Source organism: Neovison vison, chromosome 4 (assembly GCF_020171115.1).
Source record: "Neovison vison isolate M4711 chromosome 4, ASM_NN_V1, whole genome shotgun sequence".
NCBI classification, from domain to species: domain Eukaryota; kingdom Metazoa; phylum Chordata; class Mammalia; order Carnivora; family Mustelidae; genus Neogale; species Neogale vison.
Genome location: NC_058094.1, coordinates 198,533,625 through 198,555,379, shown reverse-complemented (window position 1 = coordinate 198,555,379; position 21,755 = coordinate 198,533,625). Strand labels below are relative to the sequence as shown.

The 21,755-nt window shown below is 33.0% G+C and overlaps 1 protein-coding gene across 1 annotated transcript in view; it reads right to left on the bottom strand.

Annotated features, from left to right (window-relative positions):
* Positions 1–942: 942 nt before the first annotated feature.
* The window catches only part of CAPZA2 (capping actin protein of muscle Z-line subunit alpha 2), a 61,572-nt gene continuing 40,759 nt past the window's right edge, over positions 943–21,755 (bottom strand). Inside the window, exons 4-10 of the mRNA XM_044246426.1 lie at positions 18,950–19,013; positions 14,669–14,875; positions 13,016–13,095; positions 9,424–9,502; positions 7,254–7,325; positions 2,820–2,882; positions 943–1,966 (exon numbers count right to left, since the gene is read on the bottom strand). Coding sequence (XP_044102361.1) covers positions 1,826–1,966; positions 2,820–2,882; positions 7,254–7,325; positions 9,424–9,502; positions 13,016–13,095; positions 14,669–14,875; positions 18,950–19,013 — 706 coding nt within the window. The 3' untranslated portion in view covers positions 943–1,825. The remainder of the gene's footprint in view (positions 1,967–2,819; positions 2,883–7,253; positions 7,326–9,423; positions 9,503–13,015; positions 13,096–14,668; positions 14,876–18,949; positions 19,014–21,755) is intronic.

The window sequence follows — 21,755 nt, the reverse complement described above, 5'->3', positions numbered from 1 at the left end:
GATTTTTCCTTTAACAGATATCCAGAAATCACTACCTGTATAGCCTATAGCTACCACCTCAGACCAAGCCACCGTTTGCTCTCAACCAGGTCACTGCACTAGCCTAACTGTTCCCCTAATTTTACCCTTGCCTCCATACTTCACCCTTAAGTCATCACCTTAAAGACAAATGCATGTATTTTCAAGATCACACTCTAGGCTGTTAAACAGCCAAAGTAACTGACCTTTAGGGGATAAAAATCCATGACAGTCCAACTGATATGACTGAGCTAGGCAATTAAAGATTCACCTAGTATTTAGTTCAGAATCATCATAAGACTTTTGAAAATGTCTTTTAAAGAAGGGAAGAGACAATTAACATTGCTAATTCATTTTCTTCAGAAAACCCAATATGGCAAAACTAGAGAAAACAATTTAATGAAATTAGAGAAAATGACTTAAATCAAGCCATCAAATTTCATATTAAATTCTCAGTGTTTTCAAAGCCCAACTCTGACTTTTAAAAATAAGTAACATGGTTTCACTGGGAAAATTTTTAAATTCTATACACCTCAAGCTAATGAAATATTTTATTGTACATAATGAAAGTGGTGTTTTAAAAAAAAACACTTCCAGGCCCAGACATCTTCAAGAGTATGTGAGGAAGGAATTCCACTGGAGTATAATAACCATACTCGACTGAATGAAACCATAAATCTACCCCACTCTCTACAATAAATATTAACATTCACCACAGGTTTAAAATTCCTGTAGCATCAGTAAATGTAAATTTAAAAATATTACAAACATGCTTATGATGCACAGGAAGATGGAAAAATTTAGACTGTAATGCACACCATAGGTACTCCCAGCTTTTCTAATTTACAACCAGTTAAGAATCACAATATCCAAAGAAAGTATTTTAAAATAGTATGACTCATTGATAAGTGATATCTACTCAGATAAATTAGGAAAATTTTCATTTTAATGTCACATTGAATTTCAGTACTTTTCAATCCAAGAAAAGAAATAAACTGAGACATGGTCATGAGTTCAGGATTATATATATTACAATTTGCCTTGTTATAATACATTTGTGGCTTTATGATAAAAATAACTCAGGGACATATGGAGTTCAAGCTAATTTGCGTAACTGTCACAAGAAAAAAGCATTAAATGCATTTCTGAAATAAGTATTTTCATTTAATTTCAGAATCTCAAAACAGCATTAGACGTTGGCCTTGTTTTAAAAAAGTTTAGTTAAACACTAAGCTAGCTAAATAACCTTCTTGAAAGGTTCAAAACACAATTGATATAGAAAATGCTTTCCCTCTAATCTTGATCTTACATAAATGGTAGAGGTGAGGGGGAAAAAGGTAGACAATTTCTTTAGCAGCATATATGGCTAAATCCATCAACCACCTTAAACTAGAATGTCCATTATTGACGCCATTAAAAAGAACTGGGCAAATATCAAAAGTTACCCACTTCATAAACCAAAAGACAACAATTTTAGGGTTATGATAAGTAAAATATTTTTGAAACACTTCAAAAACTTTTAACATTAACCTAGAGGAATCATCTCTTAATTATAAGAAAGAAAAGTGTAACAGAAAGTAAAAGACATTTAAACTAAACTGATTTTCAATCCTCTTTGAAGAAAAGAAATGAAAAATAATGGTTGATTAGCTAAGCTTTGTGCTCTAACCAAACTAATTAATTACAGTGATTTTTAAATGGCAACAGCCCATCTGACTGGGTAGCTTGACAGTTCTGAATACTTTTGCAATGATTTTTTTTTTTTAACGCAAAGACATTAAAATGATCCGGTCATGCAATGTTCATCTTATGCATTCTGCATCTCTTTGCCAATCTTGTAGCTAAGGATCTTGTTCCAATCAATCTTAGTGCGTGTAACTGGCAACTGTCGACGTAAGGCTTTGAAAGTAGTGTCCGACATTGTCTGATAATTCTCACTGATGGCGGTCTATGAAAAACAGTAGTTAAAAGTTTAAAGAAATAAAAGAAACAGAACAATTTATAAAGCACACAGATGTTTTAGAAAAACTTTTATTTAAGCAGCCTATTTCAGTTTTTAAAAAGTAAAAAAAAAAAACAAAAAGTCAAATAAAAACCCCAATGTGGTTTTAAAAGCTGTTTAAAAGCAACAAAAAGAGGGTCACCTGGGTGGCTCAGTCAGTTAAGTGTCGGACTCTTGATCTTGGCTCAGGTCTGGATTTCACAGTTGTGAGTTCAAGAGTCACATGCTCTACTGACTTAGCCAGCCAGGTGCCCCTAAAAGAAAAAGCCTATAATCATTTTGAATAATTAAATTTAATGAAATGAAACTGTAAATTAGATTTAATATTTGTATATTCTCATTTTGGATCAATTTTACTATTTCACTCAGAATATATTATTGTTTGCAAGGAGCAGAAATATGGCTAATCCACAAATTAAATATGTAAGTTCAAGAGTACAGTTTAGAAGCTGATAAAAATAAGAATATAAAGTGAAGTAAGATCCAAGCACATTACACATAATCTAAATAATACTTTGGGAATTACTTCATAAATTAAATTTTCCAATCAAGAACAAAATAACCATTTAAAATCTTGCATATTATAACTAACACTCAAAAATTACTGTTGGCTAAAACAGAGTTTTTGCCATTTTCATTAGTCTGTCACTGAATTAAAAACAAGCAAATTAAAAAATATAAGACTATGTTTTATTATAGTGAAACAAATGAAAAAAATTCAGGCTCATAAATGAAATTAAAATTTCAGTGCCATTAGTTAAAGCAAATATAAATTATGTAGTGTTTTTGAAAAACATACCTGGTATTCATTTTCTGCAGCTTCTACAATCTTTATAAATTCTTTTGCTGTCTGCACCTCATTCTGAATGAAAAACAAAACCAAATGTAAACGGTAATTTAAAATACCACTATTTAAGTTTTCCATTTTTTTAAGTATAATTGACAAACAAAGTTGCAGAAGTTTCTGCTGTACAACATCGTGATTTAACAAGTTTAGACATTATGTTATGCTCACAAGTAACTACCATCTGTCACCATGCAGGGCTAATACAGAATCATTGATTATATTTCTCATTCTATGCCGTTTATTCCCATGACTTAGTCATTCCATAACTAGAAGACTGTAGTTTCCACTCACCTTCACCATTTTGCCCTTCCCCCACCTCCACTCTCTCTGGCAACCATTAGTTTGTTCTTTATATTAGTATCTTTCTGTTTATTCACTTGTTTTTTTCTTAATTCCACAAATGAGTGAAATCATATGGTAACTGACTTTCTTGTCTGTCTTATTTCACTAAGTGTAATATCTTCTAGGTCCAACCATATTGTCATACATAGCACAATCTCATCCTTTTTATGGCTGTATAATATTCCATTGTATGTAGCGTCCCCAATCTTTCTTATCCATTCGTCTATTGGGGGATACTTAAGTTGCTTCCATATTTTGTCTACTGTAAACAATGTTGCAATAAACATTCCTATATCTTTTCCAATTAGTGTTTCATTCTCTTTGGGTAAATATCCAGAACTGGAATTATTGAATCATATGGTATTTCTACTTTTAATTTTTTGGGGGACTTCCATGCCATTTTCCACAGTGGCTATAGTAGTTTGCATTCCTACCAACATTGCATGAAGGTTCCTTTTCCTTCACATCCTTGCCAACACTATTTGTCTTTTTGATTTTAGCCATCTTGACAGGTGAAAGGTGATGTATCATTGTGATACTGGTTTGCACTTCCCTTCTTCATGTCTGTTGGCTATCTGTATGTCTTCTTCAAAAAGGATGTCTATTCAGGTCCTCTGCCTATTTTTTAATTGGACTGTTTTTTTTTGGGTGTTGAGTAGACTTTTTTTTGTTGTTTTTTTTAAGACTTCACTTATTTATTGACAGAGAGAACACTAGCAGGGGGAGCAGCAGGCCAAGGTAGAGGGAGAAGCAGGCTCCTCACTGAGAAGGAAAGCCCAGCGTGGGGCTCCCGGGCAGATGCTTAACCTACTGAACCACCCAGGTGCTCCTGTCTAAGTTCTTTATATATTTTGGATATTAACCCCTAATCTAAATACATCATTTGCAAATATCTTCTGCCACTTAAGAAGTTGCCTTTTTGTATTGTTGATGGTTTCCTTCACTGTACAAAAGCTTTTTATTGGATGTAGTCCCAACAGTTTATTTTTGCTTTTATTTCCCTTGCCTTAGGAGGCATACTTTGAAAAATGTTCCTAATGCCAAGGTCAAAAAAATTACTGTGTTCTCTTCTCTTCTAGGATTTTGATGGTTTTAGGCTTCATATTTAGGTCTTTAATCCATTTTGAGTTTATTTTTGTGTACACCATTATTATTTTTAAATAGGTATGTCAATATATGTATAATTACTGCTCTACTATAGTTTAATAAGTAACACAGAAATTATAACAAAGTGAAAATATTGTAGGATCAGTTATTCTAAGTCCAATGGAAACGAGGCAGAAGTATTTCGAAAGTCTGCAGAATGAGCCTGGTTTCAGTGTTTAAGGAAAGCAAAGTATTAATAATACATATTGATGAGAAACGTAATTATAACACTTAATATGAATTTGACAATCTTTACAGGTAAGAAGTTAGTCAAAAATTTCTAATTAGACTGTATCTAAATATTAAATATGTACTCAACAGTATTTACCACCATAATAATACAATTTTAAAACATTGGGAAAAGCTTATTTTATTTATTTTTTTAGATTTTATTTATTTATTTGAGAGAAAGAGATCCCAAGCAGGCAAAGAGGCAGGCAGAGAGAGGGGGAAGCAGGCTCCCCGCTGAGGAGAGAGCCTCATGCGGGGCTCAATCCCAGGACCCTGAGATCATGACCCAAGCCAAAGGCAGAGGCTTAACCCACTGAGCCACCCAGGCACCCCAGGAAAAGCTTACTTTAAAGTTTAAAGTGAATTTACTATAGTGTTTAAATATCTTCTGGAAAAATTTTAACTCCAATATATGAGTTTCTTTGCTTTTTTCCTAACAGCAAAAATGTGAATAGTGTTAATAAAAAATTCTCTAATATCTTATTTTATGTATGTCTTATGTATTTATACATATGTATTTACATTTCTATTATATGTGCATTTTTTTCTGTCCAAAAACAGTTAAAGAAAAAGAAAGAAAAGAAAAGAAAATCTTGCAAAATAAAGTAAAACATTCATTTCTAAAAAGCAGCATAAAAGGTGTATTGGTCAAGTTTAATTACTATGACCACCTCACAACAACTCCACAGTCTGTAACTTTGAGGACAACTGCCTTTTAGGAAGAATCTTTGCTTAGTGTCAAACTAAAGAATATAGTACCAAGTACTCTGTTATGCAAAAGTTACATGTATGGACACGATAAAGAACAATACCAAACACAGTGTCTCATGGAAAACCAGACCTTAGTTTCTTTTACTGGCAAATTTTGCAAGTAGAGTACTATTTAGCATAAATGCAGAAGTCACTTAAATGCTAGTGAAACTTTTTCTTAAATACCAGCTCTCCTCTCTTCCCAGGTAGCAACTGGCCTTACACATTCACACGTGTTTCTTAATGTTAAATCAAATGCTTTCTTAAATTAAAAATTAACTCTTCTTTGTACCTGTTGGTTAGCTAATTTTGTATATTAGCAGTTGATGTTTATAATATATTGGCATTTTTAGGTATGCGACACAAAAGTTTATAGGAAAATATAAAATTGACTATTAATGTTATATTATTAATATCACTGGGGCAAAAAAAAAAAAATCCCACAAAGAAAGAACTGCATGTGTAATGGAAAGAATGTGTGAGAGAATTACGTTGGGAAATAAAATCAAGTTCACAGTTTCATGAATTTGAAAGCTGAACTTCAGAAAACTTCATTCAATCATAATCCAGATAGAGGGGAAAAACACAATAGAGTTTAAAAGTTGAGTAACAGAATTGAAGGCCTAAATTTAAGAGCTAAAACTATGAAGTTCTTATAAAAAAAACCCTGGAGTAAATCTTCATGACCTTGGGTTAGGCAATGGTTTCTATTAATACACCAAAAGCACAAGTAACAACAACAATAAAAAAAAAATAAAATAAATTGGGACTACATCCAAAGTAAAATCTCTTGTTCTGCAAATGATAACAATCAAGAAAGTAAAACAACACACAGAATGGGAGAAAATATTTGCAAATCCTGTATATGATACAGGACTTGTATTCGAAACATGTAAGCAACAATTACAACTCAACAATAAAAACACAAATAACCAATTAAGAAATAGACGAAGGATCTGAATAGACATTTTCCTGAGGAAGATATACAAATAACCAGTAATACATGAAAAGATGCTCAGCATCATTATCCATCAGGAAAATGTAAATAAAAACCACAATAAGATACCTCTTTATACCAAACAGGATGGCTATCATGGAAAAAGTGGAACCCTCGTAGACAAGTGATGGAAATGTAAAATGGTGCAGCCACTCTGGAATAGTCTGGCAAAAATTCTTCAAAAGGTTGAACACAGAACTACATACAACCCAGCAATTCCACCGCCACCAAAGAAAAATTAAAACAGAAAAATGAAAACAAACGTCTCCACAAAAAATAGTACACAAGAGTTCAAAGCAGCAAAAAGTAAAAAATCAACACGAATGTCAATCCAACTGATAAATGGATAAATGCAATGTGGTATATGGAATATTATTTTGGAATAAAAAGGAATAAAGTACTGATATATCCTCCAACACTGATAAACATTAAAAACATCATGCTAAGTGAAAAAAAAGTCTCAAAAGACCACATATTATAGGATTCCGTTTATATGAAATGTCCAGAATAAACAAATCCATAGAGTTAAAAGGTAAATTCACAATTGCCTAGGGCTGAGGAGGGTTTTGGGGGAAAGCTGATGAGGGAGACAGATGGGGAGTGACTGCTAATGGGTACAGGGTTTCTGGAAGACAAAAACATTTGAAATTAGATTGTGGTGATTATACAGTCTTGTGAATATACTAAAAAGCACGGATGAAATTTTATACTTTAAATGGGTGAATTGAATGGTATGTGAATTATATCAATAAAACTTCTAAAAAAAAGTTATATACAGACTTCCAGTTAACTTACCATCTCTAATCTATTTGAGAACACTTTAATCTAAAGCAGAAATATTACTTAAAATGTTAATTTCAAACTGTTCTGGTTTTATAGAAGTTATCAGGTTGTTGAAATTTTATTTTGAAATTACTTACAGACACTGTTAGGGAATCTTGTATATCTTTATGACTCACTAACTGAACATTCCCATCTTCATAATAATGAACCTATTAGAAAAAGAAATTACAGAAACCACACATTATAGGAATCATCAAGATAGATCTTCACAGCTTCAACAACACATCAGTGCAAATGACTACCAATTTCAGCTCTAAACCTAGACTTCTCTGCTGAGCTCCTGACCTTGCAAACTCCAGGATAACTCTTTCTGTCCTCAGTCTAGTGAGGAGATGAATTTACTGTTCCTGTAATGACTGAGGCAAGCCCTCCACTGACCTGACTCTGGACATTTCTACCTAATAGGTATTTTACTGACAACTAAACTCAAGATTTCCAAAACTGAACACACCATATTCCCTCCCAAATATCATTCCTCTTTTGTGCATTTCCACCAATCATTTAATTCATCATAATTAAGACACAAATTTATTCAATAAGCATTAGCTGAATGATTACACGCCTGCTACTACAGAAGGTTCTAGGGATGCACAGCTTTTAAAAAAGAGTCCTTGGCCTTACTTTTTAATACAACACAATAAGAGAGATGTACAAAGTACATAGAGAGTCTTGGGACACTGACAGTCTTGAGACTCTCTGAGATTTAAGAAAGGATTTCAGAAAGGAGGTAACAAGACTTGGGTTCAGCAATATAAGTATGACAACAATTAAACCAGGGAAGATAATGCAACTGAGCTAAGAGAACAGCATACTGTAGAAAGGCTTGGAGGTACTTATGGCTGGAATGTGTATGAGACTGGGGAGCGAGAAGAGTGACTGGAGAAATAGGTAAAGACAAATCAATTTGGGCTTTGTGTGCCATGCAAACACGTCTGGCCTATCTAGTAAGTGAGAGTGGTCTTACGAAATAATATATCCAGATTTGAATTTTTAGAAATCATCTTTGTGACGATGGCAATGTGAAAAATAGATTGGGGGATGGCAAAGGGTCCAGACATTCAATAAAATAACAATTATATGCTAGGCATCACGCTAACTGATGAAGACAGAGCTGTGAATCAGACAATCCCAGCTCTCAATAAGCTCTGGCTCAACAGAAGCACCATTTTAGAAATTATCCAGGTGAAAGCTATTGAGACCGAACTGAAGGAGAGAATAATTCAACAGTAATGGTCATCATTCATCAAGCACTTCATGTCTGACTCGGTTCCAACCATTTTGCCCATATCAACCAATCTTCAAACAACCATATAAGCTTTCTACTGCTGTTTTCTTTTTTAGATTCACGAGGAAACAAGCAAAAACAGCTAATATTAAATGATTTCCTGTGGTCATACAGATCTGGGATTCAAACTCATGCAGCCTGCTTTCAAAACCCACACTCTTAGCCTCTCTTCTCTATCCCCTAATGGAGAGTCATAGCAAGACATAAAAACAACAGGATAAAGACTAGAAATGTATAGTGGAGTCAAATGACAAAGCAGCTGTATCTGATCCATCTTACTCCTTTATGGCTTTTAGCACAATACCTTTCATGATAGTTAATGAAATATACTGAATAAATAAGTGAACCAGTATAGAAAAAGACTGGTCAGTCTTTAACTTGTTTAGTAATATCTATATTCAAATACTTCCTCTTATTTATCATATGTTCTTCTATATAAACATTTGAGTTTATATTAAATGAGTCAGAGAATTCAATTATGGTGGGTTTCTTGTAAGAAATCAAATATGAGTACAGAAGATACTTAAAGGATAAATGTCATATCTACATTTTTAATATATAAATGCAATAAATATATACTTATATATCTATATGCAAATACATATATTAATATTATACCTAACCCAATTCCACCCAATTCAGGAGACAGAACAGCACAACTCAAACTCAGAGGATGCTTGGATGAACAAACTGTTTGAAGAGCAGACCAAATGGTAGCATCTAATTTTAGCTGTGTTTTTAGAATCTGTAAGCTATCCTAGCATATTTTTGATGACTAGGGAATGAACTGCAAGGTTATTTGAAAGATGAAATCAACACTACTTGTTTTCCCCAATACCTCAAAACAAAGATCTAGAGAAGAAATTTTTATTGTGTACTGAGAAAAAGTAAATTTATGAATTAGTTGTTTCTCTGTTCAGAATCATCTAGAGAGCAGTAAACAAATTCTTTTTATTTCATACCTGAATTTTCAAGATGCCAACCACCTGAGTGGTTGAAGGGGTGATTGTAAACTTCCACTCTGACCTCCAACGACCATTCCTTAAAAATAAAAACAGCAGCTGTAAATAAGGTAAGGAAAATAATTTGAATAAATTTTAAGTTCCACATTTAAATTTAATGCTACAATATGAGAGTGTGGGGGATGGATGCTGGATATTCATTTTTAAATCACTGAAATATTTAAAAGAATCAACGGGTTAAGTTCATTTATGAGCTACATTTAATCTTCATCCTACTGATAAGAAAGGACATATACAATGGATACAACTAAAGAATTCTAAAGCTAAGGCTTAAAATACAGATCAAAACTAAATTATATAAGCTACTTTTGGGGGAAAAATTTTAAGCTATTTCTTCGCAACTGACATGCTTTAATTAACAGTAAACTGAATAAAGAGGTGAAGGGGAATGGGAGATACAGGCTTCCGGTTATGGAATTAATAAGGCAATAAAGGGATAAAAATACGGAATATAGTTAAAAGTATGTAATAACGTTGTTTGGTGACAGATGGGAGCTATACCTGTGGTGAGCACAGCATAACTACAAACTTGTCGAATCATTGTATTATACACCTGAAACTAATGTAACTATGTGTCCAGTATACTTCAATTAAAAAAAAAGAATAAACAGAACAAATGTTCAGATTACCAGGGGCTATCACAAATACAGTCAATGTAGTCTGACTGAAGAGTACAAAGCACCAAATGTTTTTTAAAAGTCTGGGTAATAATACAGTATTTTAAAGGTTTTGATATCTGGAAAGAGAAAGACTTTATACAAGGAGTTGTAAGTGTCAGAAATTTTCTTCTGTTCCAGTTTAGGATTAAACTTCCACATAAAAGGCATATCCTCCTCTCACTTAAAATGGCTTTTGGTATGCAAATTAAACACATATTAATGGTAGGAAATTGTGACATTACAAACAAGCATCTAATATGTTATTCATTTTTGCCTCCCAGATAATGAATCTTATCCTTTTTTTGGCCTTTTCATGTCAACTTTCCTTTTACCCTTAGTAGCTCTTTTTTTTTTTTTTAAGATTTTATTTATTTATCTGACAGAGATCACAGGTAGGCAGAGAGGCAGACAGAGATAGGAAGGGAAGCAGGCCCCCTGCTGAGCAGAGAGCCCAATGCGGGGCTGGATCCCATGACACTGGGATCATGACCTGAGCCAAAAGGAAGAGGCTGAACCCACTGAACCCCCCAGGTGCCCCATACCCCTAGTAGCTCTTTGTATGCTAAACACATATTCTGAAATGCAGGTTTATACCTGTTAGTTTTTTTTTTGGAATAGTAGCTTATGTTTCTGAAATAGTCACAGAGTTAATGGATCACTGTACTGGCTTTGCTATAAAATTACTTCTGGGTTCCTTGTAATATTTTGGCAATCTGTCCAATCATGAAAATCCACAGAATGAGAGTACTCATATCTAAAGTTAACACTTAACATGTGAAAAGTACTCTCATTAGAACAATGCGTTATGATCTACAAAATAAGAGAATTTTATACCATGCCTTGATTTTGAGGGACACCCAAAATTATCCGTAAGTAACTCAGTTGGACAAAGAACCTAGGTCTATTTATTTTTATTTCGTGATTCTGAAAGAAGTAATTCCTTTTATTTAGGTATTAATATTGAGCACTATTAAGTTCTAAGCATATACACTTCTGATTATGACAATATGCATATATAAACACTGATTACAAAAAGAAAAAAGGAATTTTAAATCCAGTAATGGTACCAATTTAAGAACTATTTCAAAAAATCCTTCCACAGGCATTACTACTATACAGTAATGGTAAATGATGCTGAGTCATAGCCTTTTATCAATGGAGTATGTTATCAATGGAGTCGAGATATACTAGCTTTATTTATATTCTTCCTTTCTCTTCTATTAACACTGTAATTAAAAATGTGTATTATTCCCTAGACATTAGGGAAAGAGTAGAGCCCAAGAAGAGAATGTCCTAATGAAATCTATTAAATGTCCATGACTATTATCTTTTGATTTTAATTCTATCTGTATTTTAGGTGCACTGAAGTATATTTCATTGTACCAAAATATTCAGATTTTACTGAGATTATTGTGATACGTGATGTCTACCCTTCTGAATGTCATTTAGAATTTATCTTCTTTAAAGAGTGGAAGTCACTTTTAATTTCCATGATACAATGTTCACTGTGGTAGTTTAGGAGAAAAATTCAGAAATGGGAAGCAAATTAGTAAGAACAGAGAACTCAAAAACAAACACCATCTTCATTTCACATATGCTAAAGCTCAAATTGTTTTTCAAAACTGATTAGTAAATTCACTGTAACATCTCTAAATATATATTGAAATAAAACTTAGCAACAAGAATTTTCCTTTAATAGTTCACCTCAACAAGATTTTATGATACATATCTTGGCACAAATTGCATAAATTAATAGATTTATTTCTTTAGGATACTGGTAGGTTACTGCTACAAGATTTTATGCTTAGAATGGAGAAACTACACTTTTATTAACTTTATATACCAGAATCTTTAGGGAACTGCAGCTTGTCATTAAAGCGTACATTAACATATAGAATTGACTTTCCTTCAGTGATAATGGATTGCATTTCTCCAAATGTTCTTGGTTAACCTTGTAACCTTGCATTTATTTCTAAGATGGTTAATAGTGGAGCAATCTTGGGCCATGAACCAAATTAGTCCACAGGGGTTACTGATTACCTCTTACTTCACCCTTGAGAGTACAACCAGCCAACTTGGCTAAACAAGTCAAATATTATGATTACACTTATTCTGATGATCTTAGCATGTATTAGCAAAAAAAGAGGATAAAGGTAAAGATTTCATTCAATTTTGAGTTTATAAAGTCTTGTAGAACCTCAGAATTTTATAAAAAAGGTGTCTCAGAAACAGTCTTGTCTAAAAATACAAAGGCTCAACATTTTGTCAAAAGTCCAAGATTAACAAGGCCAGTCATGTTTTAGGGGACTGGACTTTTATAATGAATAATCAATGAATTTGATTACAAGATTATAATTTAATTAAAATGAAATTATGATTGTAATCTGCCTCACTGTATAAAATAGTCATTTACTCCTTACATTGGCCAGCCAAGCACATATAAATTCACATGTAAACATCTACTTCAGAGCCCCCAAAGTTCACCAGAAAAATCACTGTTCTTTCCCTTTATAATTACCTCTGTTCTCTTCTCCCATTAAGTCTCAGTCAGGAACAATCCATTCTCAGAATGAGCATATGGGCCTGCCAACTGGTCTGCTTGCAGGCACAAATGTTCCCTTAGGATGCTGCTTGCAAGTCTCTAAAAACACTCAATGCAATCCCACGCTCTTATTCACTGTCAATGGGTTTACCGCTACCTTTAAATAATATGCTGATTATGGAGTAAATAGCTTTCTTATATCAAAAGGCTCAAGACTGATGTTTATATTGTACTTAGGCATACACAAACAACGTACAGGTCCAACCAATAAAACAAGGAATACAAAGGATATAAATGTCAGAATTCCCCAAAATATAAAATTTTAACTTACCAAAAGTTTTTTGCTTGGAACTGATGGCTTTCTATGCATGCAATAATGGTTTGCTGTCCATCTATTTTTTTACCATATACCTTAATGGCAGAGAAAATAAAGAGAAGTGTGAATTCAGGACCACAGAATGTTCAGCTTTAAACATCTGCACACACACACACAAAAAAAACTGTACAGCACTTTGGTAGGAACATATAGAAGAATACAGAGTACGTCATCATTCTAGTATAGTAGCTAGAAAAACAAGTACTCAAACATGTACACCTATCATCACAAATTCTTGGTGGATCATAAAAAAAGCACAAAATGTATATAGTAAAACTCATTACTATACTTTAAAAATATTCACAAACATCCTAGACATACTATACTTTTGATTCCAAATACAGGTATCACAAGAAGTGTAGACAATTCATTTCAAACATGCAGATACCAATCTGGCTGTTTCCACACAAACAAAAACTGGACCTACACTTCGATTATCATCTTTGTTTCCTTCACAATCTTAGAGGCTGTTATTTTTTCAGTCATTTTACAAAGTATCAGGAAAGAGGTGAGAAAATTAATTTACTTATAACCAAAAAGGTCATAAGAGAATGCTTGCAATGGTATGACGTTGTTTCACTTCTTGTTTACTGCTTTAAAAGTCATGGATATCTGTACCTTTCAATCCCCCGGGAGCAAATAAAGACTCTCTAACACAACGTACATACCTATTCTTGAGTTATTCTTCCAAAATAATCCTAGTCAACAAGGTTATTATTCAATGAATTTGTAAACTATTTTAGGTTATGATGTAATTTTTCCTCAAATAATTACTGAGAGCTAGATAGTTAAGGGATTATATGAATTTTTGTCCTAACCAGAAAACCTCTGAGCGTTTTGAAATGGGATGCTACTGGTAATATTAGTAATTATGCTGGGACAGCAAATATAAACCAGGATATATGGTAATCTTAGGCTCCAGAGGTAGGCAAAGACCAGGTCCAGAAGGCTGTGAAAGCCAAGTTCAGAAGCCTAGACTCTATCCTAAGTATAATGGAAAATCTATGAATGATTTCTAACATGGGATTTTCATGATCTGATCTGTATTTAAAAAGATCTCTCTGGCTATAGAGAAGATCACAGAAACACAAACAAACTGGGAGGGGGCTAGGGGGATGGCTGTACCCTATCTAGGTACAAACAATCTTAAAAAAAAAAAAAAGCACTTCCAATTTCTATATTTCATAAAGAAAATATAAAAACAGATTAAATCTATGAAAGAATCACATTAAAAAGAGACTTGATGATAAAACAGGCAAGGACATGATTCCACTTCCAAATAATTTAATTTGTTCTAAGATCTTAAAAGGAAGTTTGATCTAAACTTACTGAGATGAGTTATTAACGTGAGATTAAAGAATCTGACAGCATCATGCTCTAATCAATGTATAACAATTCCTACTTGGATTTAATTCAAGTTTTTCCATTCTGTGCCATCATAATGTATTTACTATTTAGAGTTTCTCAAAAAAACACTTAGAAGTATTTACTTCAAGAAAAAAAAAACAATGGCAAGTGATGTCAGTTCTGTAAGTTAGAGATTTCAGGAGATCATAAGAAGTCATATTTACATAAGACAAAAGAAAAATACGCATATTGATGACTTACAGTGCAAACCCCATTTGGATAATGTTCTTTTACATAAGCTCGCAGAGCAGTTTCTACTGAAGTTCTCCATGACTCAACTGCATTTTCTGCTTCATATGGTCTTGGATCAGTTGCTTCCTTTCTTAAGTGATCAAATTTGAAACAGATTCTGTTTTTGGGATCCAAAAACTTTCCATTTCCCAAGTCACCATGTTCTGTTATCAATACCTTCAATGATGCAATGAATTTTGGGGAAATAAAATATTTAAAATAGCATTTAAGTACTGACATATATTAATATAAATTCACTTATGTTTTGTCCTGAATACTGTAAAATACTTCTATTCCAAGCAATTGGTTTAACTATATGGCACAACTATAATAATTGAAATGAGGCTAGTCTTGTTCAGCTAAGATCAATGGATTTAATTTTCTCCCAATATAACTTCTGGCTAATGAGTGAAAAGAATGCATCTTTTTACTGCTGGAGTTTTATTTTGTTTTGTTTTACAACTATAAACTGTTTACTATTTCTATTACCAGTTTCCAGTTCTTGAAACTAAGGACTGGTGATAACCTTCAATGAGAATGGTTACAAAAACAACTTTAACCCAGAGAGAACACTCCTCCATGTGTCCTATATTGTTCCTGGGCCCACAATCTCATCTACTGTGAACTGTCTGCTTGTTTTTATAATCTATTCATTGACAGCTGTTTTCGACTGACTTTCAAATTTTTAAACATGTAATTTATTCTTTTATGTACATTAAGTTGTACATGAATAAATGTGACATTCTGTGCTTTAAAATTTCCCCTCTTGTTCTTCCTTTGCAACTCTCCCGATCTTTGACTCCTTAACTATGTCAGAACTTCCCCCTCTAATAAAAATCATGTACACATAGGATGTATCCTTCTAAATCTTTTTCAGCCATACAATCCCAAGTAGATAAATAAAAACACATCTATGTGAACATATACACACATACAGGGTTTTTTGGTCACTGTTTTACCAGAATGGAATGAAAATGCACACGTACATGTATTTTTCAGCATTTGGCTTTTTTCAATACCAGCACCTTATAGAAATCCTTCAAAGTCAACTGGTAAACATCTCACCATTCTTTTTAATGGCTGCATAATGTCCCATAATGTGGGTATAACTTAATTTATTCTGCCATTCTGTTACTGATGGACCATTTCTTTTATTTCCAGGCTGTTTTCTTTTGGGGGGAGGAATGGTACATTAAAAATGTTAAAATTCTGGGGGCGCCTGGGTGGCTCAGTGGGCTAAAGCCTCTGCCTTAAGCTCAGGTCGTGATCCTGGGGTCCTGAGATGGAGCCCCACGTCGGGCTCCCTGCTCGGTGGGGGGCCTGCTTCCCCCCCCACCTGCCTCTCTGCCTACTTGTGATCTCTGTCAAATAAATAAATTAAATAAATAAACTTTAAAATAAAAATATGTTAAAATTCTGTACATATATTTTAATATGCTAATGATTTTATTTCCATCAGGTGCTTCCATCTCTCTTAAATATATTCCCAGCAGTGGGGACAATAGATAAAGTCAAGGGTCTGAGTGTTTTTAATTTTTAATACATTTCCAAAAAAATGGCTGTGACTTTCCACATTTTTATGAAACATATGTAAGATATATTCCCCTCACATTACCACCATCAATAGGGATATGATTCTTTTTTCTGTCTGATGGGTATAAAATATCTCATTACTTTCATTTTATTTCTCTGACTACTGACAGATGTAAGTATCTTTTTGTGTGTGGGCCACTTGTTTTTCTGTGAGTGAATATTCTTTATTATTTTTAATCTGTGGTTTTTTTGGGTTGTTTTCTCATTAATTTATAAGAGTCCCTTATTTAAGGTATCTGTTTCATTTTATGGTTAAAATAATTATTATGTAGCAAAATGTCTATCTTTTCTTCTATAGTTTCTGGGTTTCCAGACTTACTTAAGATAGTTTCCCTGCCCTAGTATTGTACATATAGACTCTTTCAAAATTTCAGTTATTTTACAAATTCTTTTTTCATTTTACAAATTTTTAATCCACCTAGAATTTATTTCTATATGTTGTATGAGACAGAGGTTCAAATTAACCTTCCTCTTAACAGAAACCAGTTGTGCCAATCTTTTATTATATGCCTATCTAAAATTATAATCTTGTCATGCACAAAAATTTTCATATATTTTGGGATTAAATTCTGGTTCTATATGCTGCTGTACTGATTTATTTGTCTACTATATACAAAACCATACTGATTTGACTTTACATTGCTTGTAAAGCATCTTCTGCTATCTAGTAAAGGAATTCTCTTACCCATTCTTACTGCTCTTACATTTTTTTTTTCCAAACATGTATTTTTTTTTGCATCAACTTAATGAACGTTTTGACCAATTAAGAAAGCTATTAGGATTCTAAATGAATTGCAATAAATTTGTATTTTAATTTTTAAGTAATTTAACTTTCTATTTTCAAAATGGAATATGGTATTGCCTTTCCATTGTTCACATCCTGTTTTGTGTTTTAAGAAGACAACCACCACTGTCTTCACATTCCTTTGCCTTTCTTGTTAAGATTATTCCTAGGTTAATGCATAGTTCAACCAATTAAAGTGGAATTCCTCCCCCTCCAACCACTTCTAGAGTAAAGTACTTATTTTGCACAACAGAGTATAGTTAATGAGTTTTGTATACTTACCTTAAATTCAGCCATCCCACAAAATTGTTTTAAATCTAGTAGTTTCTTTTGTTTGGGAGGTGATTATATAAATCATACAACCCAAGAGTTTTCTTTTCTTTTCTAAAGCTCTCATTCTCTTATTTGCTATACTTCCATTAGGTGGGATACTAATAAGCAAACAAACCTGGCAGATTTTCTATTTTAACTATAATTATTTCAGTGTTTGTAGTCTATGATATTTACTGTGATTTTTGTTAAACAATCTACTACATTTAAGAGGTCTTCCTCTATCCTTAGATTACTCAGGTTTTTTGTAATAAGGACTAGCTGCTGGATTTTTCAAATTCCTTTTCACTGTCTATTGATGCATCATTAAATTTTTCTCTTTGATTTGGTGGTTAATAGAGAAGACCAAAATATTGCCTTACATGGAACCACTCATGCATTCTTGTAATAAATTCTATTTAGTCTGGATTGTCATTCTTTTGATATATTCCAGGATTCTATTTTTTAATATCTATTTAAAGTTTTTAAATCTATGGTCATATGAGATTAGAGTTTGATATTTTTGTTTTCTCTTTATTAGGTTTAAGTATTAATATTATGCTAGGTTCATAAATGAGTGGGGAGCTCTCCAACAAATATTCTTTTAGGGAAGTATTTTAAGAAAATAATGGTCAATGTGCCCAGAGGTATAAAGATTTACAATACAGCTTTGTTTACAGTTAAAGAAAAAGAAAGACTAAAAAACCTAAAATCTCCCAAGAGAAAGAAAATAAATATGGGAGATTCATAAAATGAAACACTATATAGCTTCATATATATGTGTGTGTATACATACACACATGTATGTCTATATATACATAAGTTTGTTTTCTCTTCAGTTATAAGTTATCTTCTGTCTAGGCTCTCTTTCCCCCTATAAATACAAGACTACGTATTACATAATGAATAATGCCAAATGCAAGCTTTGACATGACTAACCACTAAGAACTAATTGTTACAACTCTCTCATGTTCCACCTACCAGGTCCTTCTTCATATTGTTTTATATAAGTTGTGCTTCACGCAAGCACAATAGGAATTAATATAATCACTGATTATTAATAACTCTAAACAAAAAACAAAACCAAAAAACAAAACCAAAAACACCAAAACTAGTGACTTTTGGTGGCTTTTCTTAGCTTAGCAATTCTAACTTTCACTTCGGAAAGAAAAGATTTAATAATTACTAAATGCTAAGTTACTCACATGAAGAACTGTAGAATTCCAGAGCAACCAAAATATGATATAAATCTTACTAATATATATTCTAGATTTTGGATTAATATAGGATTGATTTTTTTTCCTATAAAAAACAAGAAAGTAGATTTAAAGCAATTATTTTCTAAAATCTTAAAAGAATTACATTTGAATACTTCTAAAAGGGACTTTCAAAGGTTTTTTGTCTCAACAAAAAAAACCCAAATTTTCAATTACTTTGCCTATAAGAGGCTATGATTAAAATGAACACTTTATCTTAAACATACCACTTCACAGTTCTTGCAGAATACATTAACCATTATAAATGAAACAAGGACAGGTCAGATCCTGTGTTCATATGAAACATACCTGATCTTCATAACCTTCAATTTTTACTGGAGTAAACTGGTCCAAGTTATACTGTGCAAATGCACTAAAAAAGAAAAAGGCCAATTGTTTAAGATTACAAAACTCAAGCCTCTTAAAACAGCAGGAATAATTCACTTGTCAATAAATCTCCTGCACTACATATGGCAAGTTTAATAAAATTATAATTCTCTATTACTGATCTTATATTAACTATAAATACTATATAGATATGGCTATTTTAAAAACTGCAGCCTTCAATGTTTAGCAAAAGAAAATTAAAACAGTAAATAAAATTTGTTTCACTCAATATCTTGAAAGTAAAGGTGAGCCATCTGTAAGATACATATCTAATTACTTTAGTATATACTGAGTACACTATAAATATACCAGGAAACAGAGTAGGTTCTATGAGGGATGCAGAGAGTAATCAGACAGATCCTATGATCAGAGGACTTACAGCTGGGTAGGAAAGATCATAGATAAATATAACCATAACATAAAGTAGAAAGTACTAGAAGACAATGACCAATAAAGAAAGCATCAAGGAGAATACACATTTTAAAAGATTATATTCATTGAGGCAAGGATAAGAAGTGCTTTAAGGGTGATTTCTTTAGAAATCTGACAAGGAAAAATGGCCTCTTGCAGAAACTGGAGAGATGGGAAGAAAAGAGTATTTCAGTTACAGGGACCAGGATAAATTAAACACATGAGAAGATAGGTTAGGTCCGTATCATGGAAAGCATCAAGCTCAATGCCTGTCACATAGCATGTGTTTAATTATATTTACTGAATAAAAGTGAAAGGCCCTGATTGACAGAGTAATTACTTCATTTAGGAGGCAAAGCAGAGTCACTGATGCTTTCTGAGAAAGAAGAACCTAACTATAAAGAGGATTAATTTGGCAGCAGTGTGTATGACAACTGGGCAGTGGAGCAACTAGAGCCCCCCGAAAAAAAGAAAGAAAGTAAAAAAAGCAGTTAGGTTGTTATTAGGCAAATGTCCGTATTAGAACTGCTGAAGAGTCTGAACTAAGAAATGGTGACAAGATGGATTCAAGAATAAAGCCTCTCTCTATTCTCCTATGAGTAAGTAATACTACATAGTTATACAATACATTTAGAGGAAAGACTCTCAAAGTACAAAAAATTATCTGTAAAATATGTAAGGACCATATTATATTTTACTAAATCTATAACCTGAGGATTTTTTTCTACACTTAACAGAAGAGATATTGAGTATTTTAAAATTTAGAAATACATATGTCAACCTAACCTACTTGGAAAGTTTTCTAGATGGCAAGACATCCACTGAATTTTCAGATTATTAGCTACTTGATTCTCCTCTAGAAAGAAATATTTGGTTAAGCAAAGCCATCACGAATAAATTACCAGACTAATAAACTTAAAAACAGCAAAACAGAATTAAATTACTACCTGTCAAACTCCTGACACTGCATGTTAAAAAAAAAAATGAGAATAAACATAGAAATGCATGATGGGGGAGAGGGTAGTATCTACTCACTTCTGATTTCCTTAATTCATTAAAACTATAATTTTCCTAGGAATAGCCTCAACATAGCCAGGCAGTTACTAACCCTTAAATGAATTTATCTCAAAACTACTTTGAAAATTTAAGGAAAAAAAAAAAAGTACACTAGATCATTTAGAAAGTAGGATTCAGGGCGGCTGGGTGGCTCAGTCAGTTAAGTGTCTATCTTCAGCTCAGGTCATATCTCAGGGTTCTAGGATGGAGCCCCACATCAGGCTCCCTACTCAGTGGTGGGTCTGTTTCTCCCTCTACCCCTCCCCACCATTTGTACTCTCTCTCGTTCTCTCAAATGAATAAAATCTTTTAAAAAAAAAAAAAGTAGGATTCATTTTCCAGTGAAAGACATATATAAATAGTAAATGTAGATAGTAACTTGGTCCTAGGCCTTTTACTGCCCAGAGTATCAAACTCCATCATCTACTTGGGAGTGAGGGAAGAAAGGGAATCTGAAAAAGAAACAACTGAGTATGAAAATAGGCAAAATTTTATCTTAAGTGCTCAAAGCAAGTTAAACAGGTTATTAGTTACATGGTATAGGAGTAAAGATACTCACTAACCTAGGAGTCAGAATATAGAATACCTAGGTTCTGTCCAAACCCCATTATTAGCAAGCATGGGGCCCATTTACCTTATCTACAAAAAGAGGGGTTTGGACTAGCGGACTTCCAAAACTGACTTCCACCCAGTTCAGAAACTTACTCCATCTACCTACTCATCATCAACTCACCTACCCCTTCACCCTGACATGGTGAACACAGTGACTTCTCTGTCCTTGTAGAGTTCTATATCCCACTCATCCATTTCTAAATACCTAAATACCTGTTCCTGTATTTAGATTTTTATACCTATTACTATTAGTCATCCATCAGTCACATACTATACTTTTCACCAGGTGTCTCCTTCAGTTTAGCCACATTATTTCCCTATTTACTATTTAAACCCTGTTCATCATTTAAATTCAGCTCAAAACCCACTTCTAAATAGAGATTAAATATTTCTCCCTTTGGATTCCAAAGGCCTTTGATATGCTTCTATTATGATAATATTTTATTTCATTTGGCCTGATACTGAACATATGGGATTCCCCATTAGAAAATCCCTAAGAGGCTTATTTACCTCATCATCATAGTGAAGTCTGGCAGTTGTATGTCAGTTGAATAAAAGGCTCTTTCTGGGTATTTAAAAGTTAGACTTGACAGTACTGACTCTTCAGAGTATGTCTACTTTGAAACACACTAAATTTGTGCCCTTAGGA